The 19,378-nt window shown below is 31.1% G+C and overlaps 2 protein-coding genes across 15 annotated transcripts in view; one reads left to right on the forward strand and one right to left on the reverse strand.

The window, feature by feature from the left end:
* Positions 1-3,475, forward strand: part of LOC148615256 (arrestin domain-containing protein 2-like) — a 59,686-nt gene extending 56,211 nt beyond the window's left edge. For all 12 annotated transcript variants that reach the window (XM_088590009.1, XM_088590008.1, XM_088590007.1 and 9 more), the window contains 2 exons: positions 446-708; positions 1,214-3,475. In XM_088590009.1, the coding sequence (XP_088446135.1) occupies positions 446-700 (255 nt within the window). In that variant the 3' untranslated portion in view covers positions 701-708; positions 1,214-3,475. The remainder of the gene's footprint in view (positions 1-445; positions 709-1,213) is intronic.
* A 632-nt stretch (positions 3,476-4,107) lies between these two features.
* The window catches only part of LOC148615257 (coiled-coil alpha-helical rod protein 1-like), a 34,395-nt gene continuing 19,124 nt past the window's right edge, over positions 4,108-19,378 (reverse strand). For all 3 annotated transcript variants that reach the window (XM_088589995.1, XM_088589996.1, XM_088589997.1), the window contains 12 exons: positions 17,991-18,078; positions 17,370-17,480; positions 16,282-16,388; positions 14,361-14,473; positions 11,825-11,912; positions 10,612-10,730; positions 8,437-8,507; positions 7,929-8,046; positions 7,230-7,331; positions 6,148-6,299; positions 5,310-5,442; positions 4,108-4,897 (listed from right to left, as the gene is read on the reverse strand). In XM_088589995.1, coding sequence (XP_088446121.1) covers positions 4,806-4,897; positions 5,310-5,442; positions 6,148-6,299; positions 7,230-7,331; positions 7,929-8,046; positions 8,437-8,507; positions 10,612-10,730; positions 11,825-11,912; positions 14,361-14,473; positions 16,282-16,388; positions 17,370-17,480; positions 17,991-18,078 — 1,294 coding nt within the window. In that variant the 3' untranslated portion in view covers positions 4,108-4,805. The remainder of the gene's footprint in view (positions 4,898-5,309; positions 5,443-6,147; positions 6,300-7,229; positions 7,332-7,928; positions 8,047-8,436; positions 8,508-10,611; positions 10,731-11,824; positions 11,913-14,360; positions 14,474-16,281; positions 16,389-17,369; positions 17,481-17,990; positions 18,079-19,378) is intronic.

Consider the following 19,378-nt stretch of genomic DNA (forward strand, 5'->3'; position numbering starts at 1 on the left):
AGAATATCATTGGAAATCTGTTAGCTGCCATGGTACTGATCTGGTAGAAAGTGGCAAATATTTCCTGTTAAGTAAATATACAAAATATTTATTAAAATACACTGAGTACATGAATTTAAATGGTTTGATGGTAAGTTTTTATTTTTCAGTATGTTCTGTATTACTGTATGATGCATAGTAAAAGAAGTAGCACTTTCTGTCTAAATGGATAGGAAAAGTTTTCAGCTTGAAAGATGTAAACAAGATACATTTATTCAAGCTGAACACATTACATGATTCAATAAATAAGACAATGTAATCATGTTTAATTTCTATTTTATGGCTACACGTTACAAAATCCTCTTTGAATTTTTATAGGGAGTGCTTGAAGAAGGAAGTTAAGAATTAAAAAGAACAGTAAATTTAAATGAGAAAACTGTTTAAAAATGATTTGTTATTTTTCCAGTTGTGCATCAAGCCATCAGGGTTCTCTCGGAAAGTGAAACTCCCTGTGGACATTTTGATAGGAACTGTCCCATTGTCTGACAAAACAGTAAAAAGATCATCCTACCATCCATTACCATCAAATGTAGACGAGAGAAGTGTTCCATTTCCATTCTTTGAAAATCCATCAGATAAAGCATATCTAACAGACGTAGGATATTTACAACAAATGTTGCCCACAGCACCACCATGGGAAGAAGATGCTGATATTCCATAACTACTCAGGTAACTTATGTCAGAAACAAATAGTTAAATGACAAAGTATTACAATTCATTTATGCACAGACTGTATAAGTTTCAAAACATGAATAAATGTTAATTATCAAAAATTGCAAATATCTATCAGCTTAGTTTAGGTTAACTACCTATTCTTGTGATAATAAAACCATGGTTTACAGGAAATAAGTTTGGATTTGCACTGAAAAAAATACAAAAGTTTTTTTTTCCAAAATTAAATTGATAGATTTCAAAAGCCAGTTTTGATGTAATAAATATTAGGGAAAAAGCAGTAGTGATATCCTATATGCAGATACTCTGAACATGAATGGCTCAAAATCTTTCAGTTGAAAGTGACATATTTTGGAAGTATGTATATAGTTTGTAGTTAGGAAGTGTTTCATAGAAGTGCATGGTCCTGTAGGTAGAGAAATCACCCATAAGAATGGCTCAGTTCCTCATTGGCCGAAAATTATATTACATTAATGTATCACATTGTTTTATCTTATTTCAGTGAAATACTGTGGGAACTACTGTCTCCTTTCTGAAGAGCAAATCCATGAGTTTTGAATGTGAAAAAAAAAACCTATGGCGATACAGAAATATAAGACTGTTTGATTGGATAAATGTCATCCAGTGCTGTGATTAGTGAACTTTGAACTTTGAACTAAAGATATTTGTAAACTTGTAAGCTTGTAAAGCTAAATGTACAACCATGAAAATCTTCCTCAGTCTAAGTTTATTTCTGTTGCATAGTAAATATTTCGTTTGTATTCTCCGTAGACATCACTATATACTATCACAATGACATGTAACCATGTTTAACATGAAGCATATTTACTGATAACAGTATGCAATGATATTTGTGTGAATAAGTGCTCATTGTATGACCTTGATAATGAATGTCATAAAAACCTAAGCAGTCATCAGCAAGGCTTGAATAAATGATATTCATCATGAAATGCTTTCAACTGTAGGTAGGTCAGTGGCAATAACTCTCAGATTTATGTAAGGTAGAACCATATTTGTTATGGATTAACTGGAAGTCTTAGATTTGTTTTGTAAATACATGTAAATGTAGTTGTTAAGGAAATGTATAATATTGTCTTGATTTAGTTTGTACTATAACAATGAAACTCAATCAGCTGTGATATATTGCCAAATATAGTAAATGATGTAATATTTATAGTTTGTCATGTGATAGTCACATGGTACTATAATGAAGTGCTTGATGTTCAGTTATGTTCATTTAATTGTTACTTATAAAGTTGATAGATTATACATTTTAACATACAAGAATTTTATTGTGAAGAAGTTTTATATCATTAACTTGTTTTATTGGATATAAATGACATTATGATTTTTTAACCAGCAGATATTTGTAGCCTCATTTAATGGCTTTTTTATAATCATTTGTGGAAATCTTGCAGTTAATTTTAGATCGAAATTATTCAGTGAGAAAGCAGTTTTCAATTTCAATCAGTGGCAACTGAACCAAATACTTGCTTATTTTTTTCTATTGCTTCATAAGTTGGTCCTTTTGTAGCCAAGTCAGGGAAGTTTTTTATCAGCATTTATTGTGTTAAAGACATAATGTCTTTAAGCTTTTTGTAGTAAAACCAATTAGTCCATGTGTCTTCCAGAAATATTAGACAAATCAAAAGATACTGCTGTAATTTAAAAATGATGAGATTAATTCAAAATTTAGTCTTTTTTCAAATGTGAGAATTGAAGCAATTGCCTACATAGTATAAAGATAAAATCAGTTGTAAATGTGACGGTTGATAGGTCGTGAATAATGTATTTATTTGGCATCTTTTATAAAGTATTCTCCAACTTCTGATATGTTCCCATATGTTTGATTAGAGGTATACACCAGAAAACAAACTTGTATAGTTTTAATCCTTATAATTACCGATACTGTTACAATCTACTGTAAAGACTTCTATCACAAATTATATTATTACATTCTGAGGTTTAAATTGTAATTATGGGAGGTAACCATGACCTAAAATTATTTATCAACAAATAGAAATCAACATTAACTTAGAAAAGTTTTTACTAATAATGAACTGATTAATTCTCCTTTATATCCACGATGTTTTTTTACAACACATTCAACAAACATGTATGTGTATGTTAGATACTCTCTATAACTAATGAATAGTCCTACAGAAATTAATATCAATCTCCTGTTCAGTTGTGTTAATAAAAATGTATTTATGTCCTATGTAGGGTTATCATCACAAGATCAGTTCACATTTTATCAATACATAGCATCTTTTATATTGATATTAATGTTCAGTGTATTAGTTATATGGATATTTAGATTTTAAATCTGCAAGCCAGCAGTGTTCATTACTAAGAACCATAACTCTGCTTATTACATAAGATTGCCATGCATGAAACTATATGGACATATTACATCAATAGTAATATGCCCTGTTGTTGGGTAGTATGTCACATTTTATCATTTGTGGAGAGAAATATTGCACTTGTCATTACCACTGTGAAATAATGTGCATAATCACTGTATAAAGTTAATGGTCATCACTCAAGGGAATAATGTTACATTGACTCTCCCCTAAATAGTAAGTGGAGTTATTACTTTAGGGAGTTATATTATTCAGCCCTGGGTAGTGTTTCATAATCCAGTTATTACTTGCGGGAGTTATAATATTCTTACTAATGTGTGTCATTATAGGTACAACACTTGTAATGCAATATTGTATGTTGAAATTATGATGACAATAAATTATAATTAACTATAATAAAATGTTGAGTCTTCAATTTTTGTGCTCCATGAACAGATTTAGAATTAAAACTTTACAATTGCTATACTGCATGCATTTATATCTGAATCTAGAAATACTAACATATACATCAAAGATTCAGACAGTATATAAATGAAGGAATCCTATTTGAATTGGATGCAGCTTGATATGACTTCGGAGACTGAACAATAAACAGTTGTGCAGAAAGTATGGACACAACATTCATGCTTGAAACAGCTCAATTTGAATTGGGATTTAATATAGAACACAGCATTGAATTTGGACTAGAATTAGACATCAAATAACTTAAGCAATTATAAATATACCTAATAATTTACATGAAGTGGTATTTACAAATCCTTAAATGTACCTTGTAAGCACTATATTTGTAGTAGACCTATTCTCTCACATGGTCACATGACAAAACTTATGGGCACTATTAGCAGATAGATAAGGATTGAAACACTTGTTTTTGGATTTGTAGATAAGGATAGTACATTGAAACTCTAGTTTTTGGATTTGTAGATAAGGATAGTACATTGAAACTTGGATTTGTATATTTTTTGTCAATAATTAAAACATAACTTAGTATTACCTTGCTCATCCATATCCTTCAAGTGAGAAGATACATAAGTCTGGATTTAAGTTATATTATTTTACTTGATCAATTTGATAACATAAATAATTCATATCACAATTCTGCTTTAATTTCTGTTCTAGTTCATACATAACATTATCTGTGAGAAATCTTGCACCTAATCATTCACACTTCATAAACTTTCTACAAACTCAACTTAATTCACATTTACTGTGAAAGTACTTTTATTCATTGGTACCAATTTTTGTGGGTTTAGGGAAAACTGATCAGTTTGTTGGTTCTTGACTTTGTGGATTTGACACCTCTTATCACACAAACAAATGCAAAATCTCCTTTTTGTTGGGAACAAATTTCATGGTTAACCAAATACACGAAAACCACGAAAATTGGTACTCCACAATCAATAATACTTTCATAGTATAACATGATTTTTATTGAGTCTATAAATACCACTATCAACTATCATTTGTTATTCATGGAAAATAAACTTTCATATGAAAAGCACATAAAAAGCACAGAGGCCAGTCCCTCTAAAGCTCAATCTGTCAGGAAACAAAATCTTGGAGAATCCCTCAATATTCTCATATTTATCACGTAAGTCCATATACTTAATTTGAATACATATTTATAATGAACTAATGACTCAATGCTACATTCTTAATGTCTCATTTGATTTAATCAACTGAAGTCACTAAAAGAACACAAGCCTGAAGACAATTCATTCCTGTGTGTGTTCAGTCTTCAGGTTCTGAGCTTGATATGTCATCTTGTAGGACAGCAGATGTAAGAGACTTCAGATCTTCTATCACAGAGGTTATAGGCTCATCTAAAATACACAATATACATCATTAATTACAGGAGGTTACTCAATATTTCAGTATGCACATAATTTAAATGTAATACAAAATTACATAATATGAAGAAAAGAATACAACATCCACATCATGTTTGAATGATTTTGATACAGCCAGATGATTTGAGTCCTTTTAACCACTTGTAATAAAAAAAATAAATCCTAACACTTATACTTTCATTAAGAACAAAATATTAAATAACTTGTGATGATATATCTATACTAAGAATGATCTTACTATAAAAACTATTAAATGTTGAAAAACAATGTGTACAAATCACGCAAATAAATTATTTCTACTTAAGAAGTATTGTTTTACTTTTCATTCGCATTTGAAATAGCTTTTGACTATTCCTAAATTAAACAAATAACACTGGAATATTACCTTTGGTAGGTGGAGATAACTCTACTTTACTTGGTAGATCTGGTTCCCGAAATACTGATGATTCATCTATCATTACTGGTTCCCCTCTAGCATTCTTTATTCTACCTATCAATCCTTCCTGTCTTAATGTTGCCTAAATATAAGTATTCTTTATTTATAATCCAGAGCCAATGCAGCACAGGTCAAACAATACTGTATCATGTAAATTTATAGGGTACAACTTCAAAATCCCCCCCCAAAAAAATGTTTTCTGACTGTATAAATGGTTGATGTGGAATAATGACTATTAAATTTTCCGAGTGTGGTAAATTTTGATATTTAACAATGCAATACTGACATTTTTTGTTTTCACTCCAGGATTTTACGTGCTAAATACTTCACTATTGAGAGGTATAGTAACTTATTTCACAGATGGTTTAAGATATTTATATGCTCTTTGCAAAAATAAGATATTCCTGAAATATTGGCCAAAGATAAATTATATTTCACCAATTAAAATGATGATTATTTTGATATCAGGTAATCAACCAAGTTCACTCATGCCTAATACACAGAAGACTTAGTACATATAACAAATTGTGTGTTTCTCAGCATTTTACTGTGAAACCAATATAAGTTGTCACTGAGTATGGATGTGACTGGACAAGAAACCAATATTGCTGTCCCTTAGCATAGATGTGGTTGGACAAGAAACCAATATTGCTGTCCCTGAGCATTAGATGTGATTGGACAAGAAAAGTTGTCATTTCAGAGGTAATTTACAAGTATGTCGACACTGTATTGTGTAAAATTTTGAAAATTTCGGCAGACAATTTTCAGTATCTATTTATATAATTACCATCATAAGATTTCTTTCAGCTTCCACCGCTTGTAATCTTTGTTGTAGTCCCTCTATCTGTCTAGTATAGTGTTGTTCTACTGTGTTTAAATGTTCAGTAGCTCTTTCCTTTTCTCTCCCAGTCTGTCTTTCCAACTGCCTCAAGGAAACCACTAAAACATTTAAAGAGTAACTGTTATATTTTTTTCATTCTATGAAAAAATAATCTCAATCACACAGTCTACACTAAATAACTTGCTAGCAGATATTTACAAGTGTACACCATGGACATTGACGTCTTTTCAAATAGACAGAAAAATATAACAGTCATACCTAATAATTTAATTTAAAAATTCAACGAGTAAATCATGTAAAAATTTTTAAATTTATAGGAACATAAAAGGGTTTAATATAACATAAAGCATTTCTCATCAAGAGATTTCATTTAGAATTTTGATACTTGATATCACACAAAACACTAAAGAAATCCATAGATCATACATGTCTTAAAGTACACACAAAATCATACTCTATATAGTACATGATAATAATAATAGATTTTTTACAATTGTCAATACTAGTATTTCATATTTTTAACCTAAAAATATATTTTTAATATTCCAATGACTATAATTATTGTTAATAATAAATCCTTAAGAAATCTTTCCTAACATATGTTTATTTCACCAAGTATTAAATCAAATATTTGAGCATAGATCATAACTTTAATATATATTCAGAATGTAATTTGTCAATATCTAAAATTAAAAACTGTTTTCATACTATGTACATATTGGTAATTTCTACCCTCCCCCAACCCAATGATTTCAGGAAATTATTGTTTTTTTCAGTTTTAATATTTAAACATGACCTAAATATCTTATTTAAAAGAGACAAAAGGATGGTTATTTAATGATTCTGATTTTAGCATTATTAGATTATTAAAATATCATCAATATTCTGCAAAAGTTTACAATGATTTTTATAATAACACAGACATTTAGTTACAGTAAAAAGGATGAAGAAAAATCCCATAGAAAAGTATGGGATGTGGTAGATACTCCCAATATAATAGCCATAAACATTAATGTATGAATAATGACCTGCTTTTGTATGTTCTCTCTTAGTATCATTAAGGTGTCTGTCCAAGTCTGCCAGTCGTTCCTCAAACTGTTGCTCAACAATTGTTTTCTGTTCTTCTAAAGCTAAAATAATAGACTAGTTTTTAAAAATAAAAACTGTCAATACTGTAATAAGTTACTTAAAATTTGTTTGCTAAAACAAACCAGTTGAATATTTTTGTGAAATTTAACCAATCCTTCTTCTAATTATTCTTAGTAAAGACCAACTAAATATCAAAATTTATCTCTTATTCAACAACTAAGCTTATGAGAATTTGCAAAGAAATTTACATTCCTAGAACACTCATGAATTTTCAATGTGCTTCTTGAATTTTATCTTGTTCTATGGTGACTTGACATTAACAAAGCTCTACTTTCACTTTGATATACATAGTTCTGTAATGACTTAACATTAACAAAGCTCTACTTTCACTTTGGTATACATAGTTCTGTAGTGACTTGACATTAACAAAGCTCTCCTTTCACTTTGGTATACATAGTTCTGTATTGAATTGGCAATGACAAAGCTCAACTTTGGTATACATAGTTCTGTATTGACTCGGCAATGACAAAGTCCTGCTTAACCTTTGGTTTATTAGTTCTGTAGTGACTAGACATTCAACAAAGCATTTTTGAATTGAATTTACATTTACCAAACTCTACTTTCACTTTATCTTTTACCTTGATCTGTATTGACTTGACATTTCCCAAGCTCTACTTTTAAGTTATCTATCTGATCAGTGGCATCTTCAAGTTCTATATTTAATCTGTCCACTTCACCTGTCAATTTACTACATTGCTGAAAATAAACATAGTAAAGTAGCATATAACTGTCATTAAACTTTACAATTTGATGTGAGATAATAATGTAACTATATCTTAAGAAGGGGTTGATTGAATATTACAGGCTAAAACAAATACAATAAGAAATGGCAGACCATATATTAATGTCTTTGTGAAGACATCATTGGGTAATTTAATGGAGACAACATTTGCCTGTGGTCAATATAGGGATCATCATCGGGATGGATATTTGAAGAATACGGAGTTGATGTAAGAGAACAGTTCATGTCAATGTTATACCTGTGATTTTATCCTTACTTGATGTAAGAGAACAGTTCATATCAATGCTATACCTGTGATTTTATCCTGAGTTGATGTAAGAGAACAGTTCATATCAATGTTATACCTGTGATTTTATCTGTAAATCTGTATCTAATTCTTCTACAGTTTCTCTGAGAGTTTTAATTTCTTCATTTTCTGGAAAATGAATATAACTGTATGACCAAAAGGTTATGGAACATTTAATTTTGACAGTAAGTTTATTATTTCCTGGTGTAATTTGATATCTATCAATTTTGATTTGATCTTCCTTGAGAATAGCCCATCAAAATCATGATCAAGTCAATGATGGAGTCTAAACTTCTCATTAATTTTAAGAATATTTTCTGCCACTTCATTATTAGTGATGTTTGCTTTTACACAGGGGTAGTATTTGCAGCCATATCTTACAGAAAGTGTAATCAAGGGAACCAAGGTTATAGCGGTAATCAAAAGAATGTAATCCAGGGACAAAGACCAGACATGGAAAACAGACATACACAGCAAAGAACATAAAGTAACTAAAATCATACATACAAAGTAACAAAAGCAAATGAGCCACTCGGACTCCACTAAAAACTGGTAGTATGGACCAGGTGCACCAGTAGGGTAAGCGTCCTCTGCTTTTCTAGAAACACCCGCTGAGTTGCTCATAAAAAGTCAAGTCCGGGGTAGACAAACGAGGAAAGGAAAACTATGACCTGTTGAATAAATCAGTTTTCATGGTGCTGATGGATACACCATAACAATCCACGAGTTCACAATGATGACCATAAAACTTCTGTAGTGATGACTTCAATCTTGTAGCAACATAACCCTGCTCCAGAAGCCTATTTGTTAGATTTCTAGCGTGATACAAAAAGTCGGCGTAGTTTGGGCAAGCTCTAGCATAACGTATGAGTTGTGATATGAACACTCCATACGCAGGAGCCGAAGGGATGTTGCCACAGATGAAAGGAAAGTTGACAATTCTGAATGAAAAGTCATCACGTTTGTCGTAAAGTTTGGTCAATAGTTTTCCTAGTTTTACCATCGATTTCTAAGTGAAGATCAAGATATCAGGCTGACTTCACAGTGTCTGTAGTATCCTTTATCTCAAGTTCTTTTGGGTAGATGCGATGTATCAAATTCCCGAAATTATTATTGTTTAAAGATAATACGTCATCTATATAGCGGAAACTGAGACTGAAGGATCAAGACAAAAGATATTTTTTCTTTCTGATTAGATCAGCTATAAAGTCAGCCTTGTAAGAGTGAAGGAATAGGTCAGCAAGTAAAGGAGCACAATTTGTTCCCATTGGAATGCTGACCGTTTGTTGAAAAACATGTCCACCACACTGGACAAATATGTTGTCGATTAAAAATTCCAGCATTTTGTAAACATCTTCCTATGTTTATTTGGAAGATGATTTGGAATTATTTCTTACAAAGTATGAGGAATCTCTACCAAGAACTAGATATTTGTATCTAGGTGTACCATCTTTTTTGGAAAAACAACAATGTATAATGTTTTTAAGTCAGGATTTTAACTGAGTATGAGCAATAGAAGTATACAGTGTTGAAAAATCATAGGTTTTAATGCTATTATATTCAGATAATAGTCTTGAACTGATTGTCTCCAAAAGATCTTTCGAATTTTTCAGGATCCACATTGAATTAATACCACTATGGGAGTAACAAGTGTTGTGGTAGGACTGCAGACCCTCTTTGACAGTTGTATAGAAGTTAAAAGTTTTGAAAGAGGTTTGGTGTTACATTTTGCAGATCCAGCTATGAAACGTTGTTTGTATGGATTCTTGTGGAGTTTAGGAATCCAGTACATAGACGGTAAATCACAATCATCGTCCTTGGTAGAGAGACCAAAAGAGGATAGCACAGATTTATGGTTTTCTACAATCTCTTCTTTGGAGAGAGTGGTAGCAGTATAGGTCTTATCACTGCTATTATTTTCTACGTCTACCTCTGATAATAAACATTGCATATAAAACATTTTGCTGACAAAAACAGTGTTGTTTCGGGCTTTGTCTGCTGGTACGACAACATATTTGTCATGTATAGTAGACAATGTTTTTGCTACACCTAGATTTCTTGTTTTTAAATAATTGTCTTTCAATCTAAAATGTTATACATGAGTCAAAGAGCTAAATGCTGCAAAGTGTTAATCTTGATGGTCTTTTATCCTATTTTTATTTGTTATTTTCTTTTATGTGTGTACTTTTTATTTATATATTATTGATAAACAATATGAAACTTTAATACTAACTCTGAGTATTGGCTTCCATGTGTCGTTCTGTCCATGTTTCAGAATCTTGCTTCAGTTGTGCAACAACTTTATCTCTCTCTTCTGTCACCCTCTCTAGTTCTTTTCTCAGAACTGATGAACTGAAAATACAAGTAAAACAACTTATATTGTATTAAGTATAATATAAAATTATATGAACATAACCATTTTATGATGATTAATAAGTTGTACAATAATATGTCAGATAAACATACAATAACATATTTTTCTACACAATAACATTTCCTTTGTTTCTAACCAGAGATATTCCTAGTTATAGTTATCATTTCAGAACCATTCAACTTATTGTGATGTTTGCATTGTTTAAAAATCTAGACAGATTGAAAACACACTCATCAAATAAATTACTACATAATGCCAGATAAATGACCATGATTATGGTAATTTTTAATACAAACAATAATCTCCAGTGTCACATCTAAATAGTTATCCAGCATACAGGTACCAAAAAGTCTGAACTCCACAAGTTATGTCAATTTATCAGAATTATCAATAAGAAAATGGATTCTCTCATTTAACCATTTACTCATCACCCTGATTTTATCCACCACATCTTTTTATATGCTATTTCGTATTTATCACTTTTTCTTGTTATTTATACTTCAAACTTACTTCTTCACAGTATTTATCTTACTCACTTTTTTTGTCTGTTTGTTATTTATACTTTGTTCTTCACAGTATTTATCTTACTCACTTTTTTTATCCGTTTGTTATTTATACTTTGTTCTTCACAGTATTTATCTTACTCACTTTTTTTGTCCGTTTGTTATTTATACTTTGTTCTTCACAGTATTTATCTTACTCACTTTTTTTGTCCGTTTGTTATTTATACTTTGTTCTTCACTGTATTTATCTTACTCACTTTTTTTGTCCGTTTGTTATTTATACTTTGTTCTTCACTGTATTTATCTCTCTTACTTTTTTGTCTGTTTGTTATTTATACTTCAAACTTTGTTCTTCACTGTACTTATCTCTCTTACTTTTTTGACTGTTTGTTATTTATTTTTCAAACTTACTTCCTCACTGTATTTATCTTTCTTACTTTCTTGTCTGTTTGTTATTTGTTTCTCAACTGTAGATTAATATTGTAAATTATGCATGTTTATCTGTATACCAATGTTTCTACATAAGTTTAGCAGAATAAAGTATATATACATGTACCCTCAATACTTACTCTTCTCCATCAGCCATGAGCTGTACAGGAGATACCACATTTTCTTCTCTTTGAACTTTAGACAAAGCTTTCTTTCTTGCTAACAAACCTACAGGAAAATACAAAAATATTAATACCAGTAATTACTTAGTTTCATGTTGTCTGAATACATGTATTACTCTTCCATAATATGATTTTAATGTACATATGTTCAGTATAATACCAGTGTTCGTTATAAATAGAATAAGATAAAATTAAAAGGTGTATTAAAAACAATCACCTGTTCATGTGTGTAAATTTAAACACAACTACTTCAATTATATTGTACAGTATTAGGTATTGTCAAGTCTTCCTATTGGAGAGAAAAATACTATAACTTGTGAGGTATCAATATAAACTACTCCACTCTTCACAGTCATGAAAATTGTAAAGAAACTGTCATAAACTTGTAAGTGTTAAAAACTACAGAAATTGGCAATAAACTAAAAATAGTGAAGTAAAAAGGTTTATTACATGAAATGTACATATATTTCTTTGAAGATAATGCATAGAAACAACCATAAGTTTGAATTTTTTTTCAAATTGCAACAAAACATAAAAATTTGCAATCAAAATTCATGAAAAATACAAGTTGTGAAATTAGCTTGAGGTAATCAGAATATGACACCAAAAAGTCATCAAGTTAAATCTAATTACCTGTGGTCAATCACCTGTGTCATAGGTAATTATTTGTTTGTTACAAATAAGTAATGTGATTAGTTTTACAAACATATCACAGAAATGGCAGAGATGGATATTATAGAAACTTTTATTAGTTTTTATCTGAAGGCCTGCTGTGAAAAATCAGACCCAAATTAATGCCTATTCAAATGCTCACAGTAGCTATTCAACACCTCAAGAATGACAAACAATATTGGAATATATAAAGGTCAAATATATAAAGGTCAAAAACAAAGACAAAAAAGAATATCATCTGCTGTTCTATGTAAAGTGTAAATCTGATCAATATTGTGATAAACTGATTTTGTTATAAACACCACAATGGGAGACTACGTGTTTTCATTACACAAAAGATCTTTTGATCTGCTTGGCAAAGTGAGCAAAACCAATCTAAAGAATAGGCACAGAATCACCTCCACATCCCGTAAAGACTACATCTATGATGAAAACTGGACATATAAAAGGAAGACATCAACACCAATCAAGTGGTTTCAACAAGGAACACCAAAAAAGTGGCTTCAACAAAGCAAGGACCTAACAAATAACGGAGTCCATTTAGGAAGGGGACTTCAGATTGTAAGTTCTAAGATTCCCATCTTCAAACGAGAAAAAGCATACAGTATAGACAAGAAAAAGAATATATCTACAGGCAAATTGCCAAAACTTTGTGGGATTAAAAAAAAAATTGACAAAAAATTAGAGTGTGTTCCATCAGCTTCAACAGACTGTTCAATGATTCCAAAAACTGGTAATACATGTACAATGGACAAAACTCAGGAGAATATAGGCAAACCTATGGGCCAAGTATCTATTAATCCAATGCCAAACTTTGAGGTGAATTCAGCTGGAGTTGTTAAACTTACAATGCAAATGACAATATGGACCAATCAGTTAAACAGACTGAAACGAAGAACAGAAAGACTAAGGGAAAAAGACAATCAACTAAAACAGAAGTATGAAGAATTGAAACAAAGGACTAAAAGAGTGTTATCTGAAGATGATGAACCACAAGAAAATCTAGGAGGTTCTCCTCCAAAACGTGCTAGAGTGGAAGATGTGACAAACAAACTGAAAAATTGTTCACTGAGACCAAAGAAGAACAAAACACCATCAAGAATTCCTCATCTTAGAAACAATGTGTTCTCTTATGCTAAAGCCAGGAGTTTGTTTGATAAACATGTGACAAAGGAGAAACTGTTTGGAAACCAAAACAAAAATGGGACATTAAATTCTACAAGTTCAGACATATTATTTACCTTTTTGAAGAATGGTAAGAAATGTACAATTTGTTGAATCTCTCAAACCAGGACAAAAACTTATCTACTGAACTTTAACCCTTTGAATAGTTCTGTTACCTCATTGTTATAATTATGGCCTTATAATAGTATATATAAAAAAAATAAAAACAAAAACAAAAAAACATGAATATATTACCATTACACTGATTGATGACGACTTTAAGGTGCAAATGTAAACTGTTCACTTATCAATTTATTCTTTTTTCAATTATAGAGGTCATTAAAAACAATCAGTCAGACATATTATAAGAATTTGATATGACATTGGTAACTTGGAACAAGAGTTGATACCATAAAAATATAGAAAACAGACACTAATTTATATTCTGATATTACCAGTAATTTCTTTACGAGTTCTTAATATATAACTGAACATAGTACACACTAAGGAGAGAAGACATTCAGGTTGTACCAATCAAATTAGAAAAATAAGACATGTAATGACAAAAACAGTTTTAAAACCTTGGTCTTAATATACAGAATATGATAATAGAATGTACATGTTTATCAACAGTTAAAAAAAAAAAACAGTGTAATACCTTGTAACATTTCAATACGCCCGCTGGCAAAGCTAATTCTCTGCCCATATGTCCTCACAGTACTGAACACAGTATTAAGTACACTGTACGATTCTTCTAGTCTACCACACACACTGTACAAAACAAAAGTTCTCAAAAGTAGCAGTCTTTATGAAGATAGGAGGTGATACATACATGTCCAAAAACCACATTCAAATTTATTTCTTTATTTAGAAACATTTACAGACCAAATAACCAGTCTTAGTTTTTCATTTGGTTGTTGCACTTATGAGATAAATATTCTAGATTGTACATAAAATTGGCACTTTGCAAGAGTTAACTTTCTTGATTTGGTTGATTTTAGTGGGAGATGAATTTATGGTCTTCTAATAAATATAGATAGACCTACTTGCAGAAATGACTATGGTAAAGTAAAAATTTTGTGTATGTAGATTGAAAAAGTATAGTTTGTTTGGTGGTGTTTTCTACCATTGGTAGAGTCTTAATTTTATAGTTTTATAGGGATTGGTAATAATGGTACACAGCCATTTGCTAACAGTTAAAAAAAACCCTGAACTTTATTTTCATAAACAAGAGGCTCCCAGGAGCCTGAATCGCTCACCTGGTTGAATTTTGCCTTTCATGGGCAATAAATTATACAAGAAGTTGTCCAACGATTTTGACTCAAGAAAACTTTGATAGGACTTATCATAAGAATCATTTCAGCAATTGAAAGTTTAAATCTATCATAGTTTTCAAGACATTGGCTGAAAACTGTTAAAAAAAACTGTCATTTTCCCCTATCAAGGGCAATAACTCTTATAAGAAGGCGTCTGACAACTTTTATGCCTGAAGACTTTTGTAGTCCCAAAAATAAAGATCATTTCACTTCGTGAAAGAATTTGGCTAAATCTAACAGTTTTGGAGATATATGCGAAAAACTACTGTCTGACCCCTACATCCTATTATTGGTAACAGCGGCCATGTTTTTCGAAGAATCATAAAACCCCACCTCAGTTCTATGCAGCATACCCCAAGGAAAACTCATACCAAGTTTTGTTTCATTAGTAAAATAGTGTCAGAGGAGAAGATTTTTGAAAGAAATAACATTAAAAATAGCAAAAAAACATTGAAAAAGGGCAATAACTCCAATACGGCTTCATAGATTAAAATGAAAATTTGACCGCAGATAGATCTCATCATGCTGAACACTTTTATCCATCTCAAAATTTAGCTAAACCTAATGGTTTTGGAGATACATGTATATGCATAAAATTACTGTTGGCACCTTTGTTCTATTTTTAGTAACTGTGGCCATGCTTTTCAACTGATCAAAGTTCCCCACATCAGTTCTATGCACGATACCCCAAGGAACATTCATAACAAGTTTGGTTCCAATTGGTCAAGTAGTGTCAGAGGAGAAGATTTTTTGAAAGAAATAACATTAAAAATAGAAAAAAAAGGTTAAAAAAGGGCAATAACTCCAACATGGCTTAATAGATTAAAATGAAAATTTGACCACAGACAGATCTCCTCAAGCTTAACACTTCTAACATGTCAGAATTTGACTAAACCTAACCTATCTGACCCCTATGTTCTATTTTTAGTAATGGCAGCCATGTTTTTCAACGGATTGAAAATCCCCACATCAGTTCTATGCAGGATACCCCATGAAGGAACATTCATACCAAGTTTGATTCCAATTGGTCAAGTAGTTTCAGAGGAGAAGAGTTTTTGAGGAAGACGGACGCCAAGTGATGGCAATAGCTCATGTGGCCTTTGGCCAGGTGAGCTAAAAAAATCAGCATGATCAGACCAATAAGCAGGAGTATCAGTATAAATGTGTTTGTAAATAATCAGTCATAAAAGTCCTTATGATCTTCAATTTAGTACCAAATGTATACAAAGATTACTCATAACTAATGATTCTATATATATTTACCTTTTACAAAAGTGTTGCAAATGTTCTGCAGACTGATGATTGTCAGTAAGTCTGTCATCTAATAGAAGTGCCATTTGTTGGGCTTGTGTTACTTCATGCTGGAGTTTCTAAAAAAACAGTGAAACGAAAAGAATTATTTTGAATTTTTCAATACTATCTTAATTTTGCAAGAAGAAACCTATACAAATTATTCAATTCCACCAATTAACAATAAGAAAAGAATGGAATTTTTTAACATTATCACTTATCAAGCAGTTTGTAGAAGAGACAGACAGGAAAGATTACTTTAGCAAGGTTTTTTCACATATCATATTATTGGAGTATATACTGTCAGAGAAAGGTCACAAAAAAGATACCACCTGCTTCACTTATCTTCAAATATGTAACATCTTTAAGTTGGACTATTTCCTCTTGCAAGTTTTTCACACTATTACTTCATGCACATCTGCATACATATAGAATACCAGATCTTCTTATATCAGAATAAAATTACCAGTTTAAGAGGAGTGCTGCTTACAAGACATACACATTTAAAAACTATTTAAGTGGATTACCTTCCCTTGTATAGTTCAGACAATGAATAACTTCCTGCATGCACATCTACACATGACGCCTAACTTTCCTTATAAGTTTCCTTAAAATCTATCAAGCAGTTTAAGAGTTTCTTTTATGAGATGTGCCTAATAATTTGATAATCTTCTTTAAATGGACACTAAAATGACCACCTGCATTTATTCACATCCCATTCTTCCTAAAGTTTCATCCAAATCAAGCAAGCTATTCAGGAGTTGCATTTGCAAATTGGACATGTGTGGCCACACTTCATGCACATATACACATGATGCCTTACCTTCATGTTATCATAAAGTTTCATCTTACTCTGTTAAGCAATTTAGGTGGTTAGAAAATGAAAACATAATTCACCCTTAAATTGTATTTTCTCCGCTTGCAGAAATTCTTATGCACAACTAAATATGATGCCTTACAAGATGTGTGGACAGACAGACAAGGTGATTCCTGTATACCCCAACCTTTTATTTTAGGGTATAATAATAAAATAATGACCCAATTTTATTTGTTATACTTACCTTAGTATTATTAATTTCCATATCAAGTTGAGCCTGTTTATCTGACATACCATGTGATAACATGTTTATCTGGTTATTGGCTGAAACCAGTCTGCCCTCTAAACTTTTGACCTGAAATCATATGTTTTGGTGATCAATTTCATCAGTAGTTGTCAGCATTTAAAAACTCAGTATGTTCTATAATTAAATTAAAAAAAAAATGAATGTATACACTTACTAGGGTAGTAGAAATTTATTCTTGGCTCTAGGTTGTAACCGACAAGTTAAAGCCGATCAGCAACAAGTGCTCATATAACAACTGATTGGATATTTAGTACCAGTACTACGTGTACATTGCAGTAACTGTATTGTTAAAATATTTTTGAACCTTCACTACCAGTACATATGGTGTCCTTGACATTTACAATTGGGTAGTTATTGACAGTCTTACATCAGTTATTGGCTGAACTTTCTATTGTCATTTACCAAGAAATAAGATTATAACTAAAGAAAGAAGTAAAGAAGTGGAACATATCTAAACAGCTGATTTTAATCAAGATTGTTTCTTATTGTTATAGCAACAATTTCCTATTTTGTGAAACTAGTAAAATACTAAAGATCTTTTTCTTTATAAATCTTAACCTTTTCCTTCCAGTTCTGTTCATCTTTCTTTTTGATTATATCAGCTGATTTCTGTTGTACCATTAAAGCAAATACCTTTTCTCTCCATCTATATAATAAGTTTTAACATCATAATTATATTACTTTTAAACAAACAAATTTATTTACATTGAAAGAAAACATCAATAAAAATGAAGCTGGACAGATTGCATCTGATACTGTATGTTTTCCTCAAGACTAGTGACAACTTTAGAATATACAAAAACAGGTCTGGAGCTGGCATGTCAGTCAACTGCTAACAGTCCTTAGTTTGTACGTTTGTGTAATTTATATTCAGTTTCTTTATTTCTGTTATAACAAGGGACTGATTCTTAGGTGTGTTTAATTGTGTAATATTTTTCCACAGTAACCAGGTTTTAAAAGGGAAGGATTGTAATCATGCCAAAGAACTTTAACCTGCCAAATTTTTGTCCCTCTCCCAAGTCAGGAATTTCTGGCCTCAGTATGTCTTTTTCTTTCTCATTTTCACATTTAGTTTATTTTTATGTTACTTGAGTATATAGGGGCATCATTATGGCTGTATCTGTGTATAATGTCTTGGAATCAGCTGTAGCTTGCCATGTGGTATGAGGGTTTCCTCATTGTTCACTGCAGACCAATGGGTGGACTGGGGCTATTTTCATCCTGATGGGGTTGTTTTCTCTTTGACATATACACCATGCCCATTCTCATTATATATGTACAGTAAATAAGTTCACATACATTGCAGTATAGACTGAGATGACTCAAAAAATTGGTTACTTTGTAGAAGAAAAAAAATCTTAAGAGAGATATAGTAGTTTAGATCTTTTTTACTGTCTTTCAGCCTAATAATTAATTGCTTCACAGAATGCAGCTTGATATGACAATAGAGGTTGAATCCTATGCAGTTGGGGCAAGTATGAATGTAGGTCTGAAATCTGATTTTGATAAAATATTTGAAACAATATAAGAATTAGACTGGAATCAAAATGGCTGCTGTTTGGTCCCTTACTCATAAATGGTTCAAGGCTCCAACCTGAAAATTAATCCTAGCCTTCCTTTTCAGATATGACACCTTGAGGTACAATTCAAAGCAATCCATTCACTTATACAATATAATCAAGTAATGTCCTGACATAAAGAAAATACCTATTTCTGACCCTTTTTTTGCCCATAATTTCTAAACTGTTCAAGTCATAACCCCTAAAATCAATCTCAACCTTATTTTTGTGGTATAGCACCTTGTGGTAGAATATAAATGGGGTCCATACATTTATACTCAATTTATTGTCTGGACATAATAAACATCCTTCTTTCTGGCACCTATTTGGCTGCTAATTCCAAAAGGATTCAAGTCAAAACTCAAAAAAAGAAATCAAAAGCCTTCC

This window comes from Perna viridis, chromosome 6, assembly GCF_037379345.1.
Source record: "Perna viridis isolate PV_CMFRI_1.1 ecotype Kerala chromosome 6, ASM3737934v1, whole genome shotgun sequence".
Classification (NCBI taxonomy): Eukaryota; Metazoa; Mollusca; class Bivalvia; order Mytilida; family Mytilidae; genus Perna; species Perna viridis.